The following is a 2,762-nucleotide window of genomic DNA, read 5'->3' as shown; positions in this document are numbered from 1 at the left end:
AGATTACGATTTTCTATCTATAATTTTTTAATTGTTTTGCTCCATGCACAAACATTGTAGAGTTTTTGTTGCATAAAAGTGTTTTATGCAAATATTAAATAATATTTAAATATTAATATTGTATGTCTATAATTTGTTTGCAGAGTTGATAACCAATTATGTATTAAAGTGTTTTGTTTTTTTTTACTCTAGTGTTTGCTCAGTTCTCCAAAACGTGTTAAATCAGAAACGATGGCCAATGTACATTATGATATTAATAGAGCATATCTGTAATTTTTGGTGCATTGCAGAGTTTATAATTATTTATAAAAGTGTTATTTTTTAATCTTTTTTTTAGTTTTTCAGTTTAGGTGAAAAAAATGTTAAATCCAGGGCTATGCTTTAGAAGTGATGGCTAATGTGTATGAAAATATTAATAGTGCATATCTATATTTTTTATTTTGTACATGGCAGAGTTGATAACTGCTCTAGAAGTGATGGCCAATGTGTATGAAAATATTAACAGTGCATCTATATATTTTTTGGGCATGACAGAGTTGGTAACTGCTTTAGAAGTAATGGCCAATGTGTATGAAAATATGGTACAGTATAATATTAATATTGCATTTCTATATTTTTTTTGTGCATGGCAGAGTTGATAACTATATATAAAAGTGTTACTTTTTATTCTATGTATTCTATTGTTTGCTCAGTTCTCCAAAAAGTGTTAAATGAGAAATAATGGCCAATGTACATTATAATATTAATAGTGCATATCTATGATTTTTTTTGCATGGCAGAGTTTATAACTATGTATAAAAGTGTTATTTATTTACTTTTTTATGTGTTCAGTTTAGTAAAAAAAAAAAAAAAAAAAGGTTAAATTCAGGACTAAGCTTTAGAATGTGTCCAATGTGTGTTAAAATATGAATATTGTCTATGTCTTATTTTTGTGCCCCATGTGCATGGATGGCAGAGGTGATGAGGACTGTGACTTGACAATGTTCTATAGTATATAGAAATATTTATTTTTTTTTGCAAACTTACTTTGTCCTTCTCCACAAAGTCCACGAATGCCGTCCTCTCAATCTCCACCGGCTGGCCCTGCCTGTCATAGAGAGCGAGGACGAAGTGGAAAAAATTGGATTTCCTCAGGTTGGAGGGCGGCTGCTTCTCGAAGTGCGCCCGAGCCAGACCCACACCACTGCGGGAGGAAAGCAGAGAGGCGCTGGGTAAGAGGACGGGCAGCCTGGCACTAGGGGGATGCCAAGCAACAAGGCATGGGGGCCACAGAGCATCTGGATGTGCCTTGTGCCACCAAGCACCATGTAACCAGAGACACACATACACACAAAAGTCAGCTACGGGGAGATTGTAATTGATATAGAGATCATTGAAGGGGGGGATTTACAATCAAGGACCAGGAATAAACCCAAGACCATTTGGCACACGTACCTTTGGGCGGCTGTATTAGAATCCACTACCCCTGCAGTATGCATCCATGACCGGACTGGATTCATCCCACCTCCCAGCGGTTCTTCTTTCATGGTGGTCCCACCTCTTGGTATATTTTCCTGAATCCCAAACATTAAAACAATTTTGGGCACAATCAGCTCCTGCCAAGTGGGGTTCAAATAATAAAAAAAGAAAGAAACAATGCAACACCACAAAAAAAAAAAAAAAAACAAATTAGTCAGAGGGTTCCCCCTCTCTGTCTCAGTCTCTCCTCTCCTTGGTGGTGATAACTCCCCAGGATCAGTAGGAGAGGACCTAGTTCAAGTCTTGCTTCTCCAAAGCTGTCCTGGATTGGCACGGTACAAACAATTTGCAGAACACTTCTTGCAGATTCTTGGACTGCCTTGCTTTAGTCGTTGTTGTGATGGATATAAAAAAAAAAGAAAGAAAAAAAAAAAAAGAAAGAAAGTGCCACTAGCAGGAAAGGTGCTCGCAGAGAGAGAGGAAGAATAAATATTTTTTGTTGGTGTTTGTAGAGCCTCTCAATGTGGTGTCATCCCAGCGAAACAGCATCAAAAAGGCTTCAGGACACTGCTGAATCGAGCACTTCTGGCAAAGATCTCCTGCTCCAAAAGACAAATAAACGAGGAAAAAAATGATTGCCACGGAGGTGTTCCTGGACACAGGAGAGCTCGATGAGGGGGCCTTTAGCGTCTTTGCAGAATGGATGGAAGCGAACAAAACTCAGCCCTCTATCCCCTAGGAATGGAACCTTTCCCGGGAGCCAAAACTCTAAACCCCGGGGAGCTGCGCTGTCAGCCGCTGACGTGCGCTGGGCGGGGTTATGACCATATATGGAGAGACCGGCCTTCCCTCCACCTCGTCAGCCGCCGCCTTCCTCCCTCCCTCCTCCCTCCTCCCTCCTCCTTCTGGTGCTGGAGCAAGGCAGCGCTGCTTGTTTAGTGCTGAGTGACTGCTGTAACCTCACACTGGCTGGCTGCACTCATTCCGCTTATAATGCATGGCCTTCTGGGTTTTTATATTTATATATATATATATCGGCAGCCAATGAAGTTATCATTCGGCCAAATAAATCTGAAAGGGAACAAGAGGTAGCCAAAAAACTTTGCACGGGCAAATATGCATCATGTAAGAGCAGGCAGAGTTCCAAAAATCACTTTATTTATCAATAGTTTTTATCATTGACTGGGAAAGAGATTCCAATATGGACGTGTATATTCGTCTTCTATCTATCTATCTATCTATCTATCTATCTATCTATCTATCTATCTATCTATCCATATTTGTCTGTGTGTCATTGTTATGTT

At 39.5% G+C, this 2,762-nt stretch overlaps 1 protein-coding gene across 25 annotated transcripts in view; it reads right to left on the bottom strand.

The window, feature by feature from the left end:
• The window catches only part of EBF3 (early B-cell factor 3), a 156,719-nt gene extending 155,063 nt beyond the window's left edge, over positions 1–1,656 (bottom strand). For 24 of the 25 annotated variants that reach the window (XM_018559426.1, XM_018559427.1, XM_018559419.1 and 21 more), the window contains exons 1-2: positions 1,435–1,656; positions 1,027–1,183 (exon numbers count right to left, since the gene is read on the bottom strand). In XM_018559426.1, coding sequence (XP_018414928.1) covers positions 1,027–1,183; positions 1,435–1,568 — 291 coding nt within the window. In that variant the 5' untranslated portion in view covers positions 1,569–1,656. The remainder of the gene's footprint in view (positions 1–1,026; positions 1,184–1,434) is intronic. The other variant, XM_018559440.1, reaches the window with a different exon arrangement.
• Positions 1,657–2,762: the final 1,106 nt, after the last annotated feature.

The sequence above is a fragment of the Nanorana parkeri genome, unplaced genomic scaffold, assembly GCF_000935625.1.
Source record: "Nanorana parkeri isolate BGI_ZX_2015 unplaced genomic scaffold, ASM93562v1 scaffold393, whole genome shotgun sequence".
Lineage (NCBI taxonomy): Eukaryota > Metazoa > Chordata > Amphibia > Anura > Dicroglossidae > Nanorana > Nanorana parkeri.
This window is presented reverse-complemented; position numbering and strand designations above follow the sequence as displayed.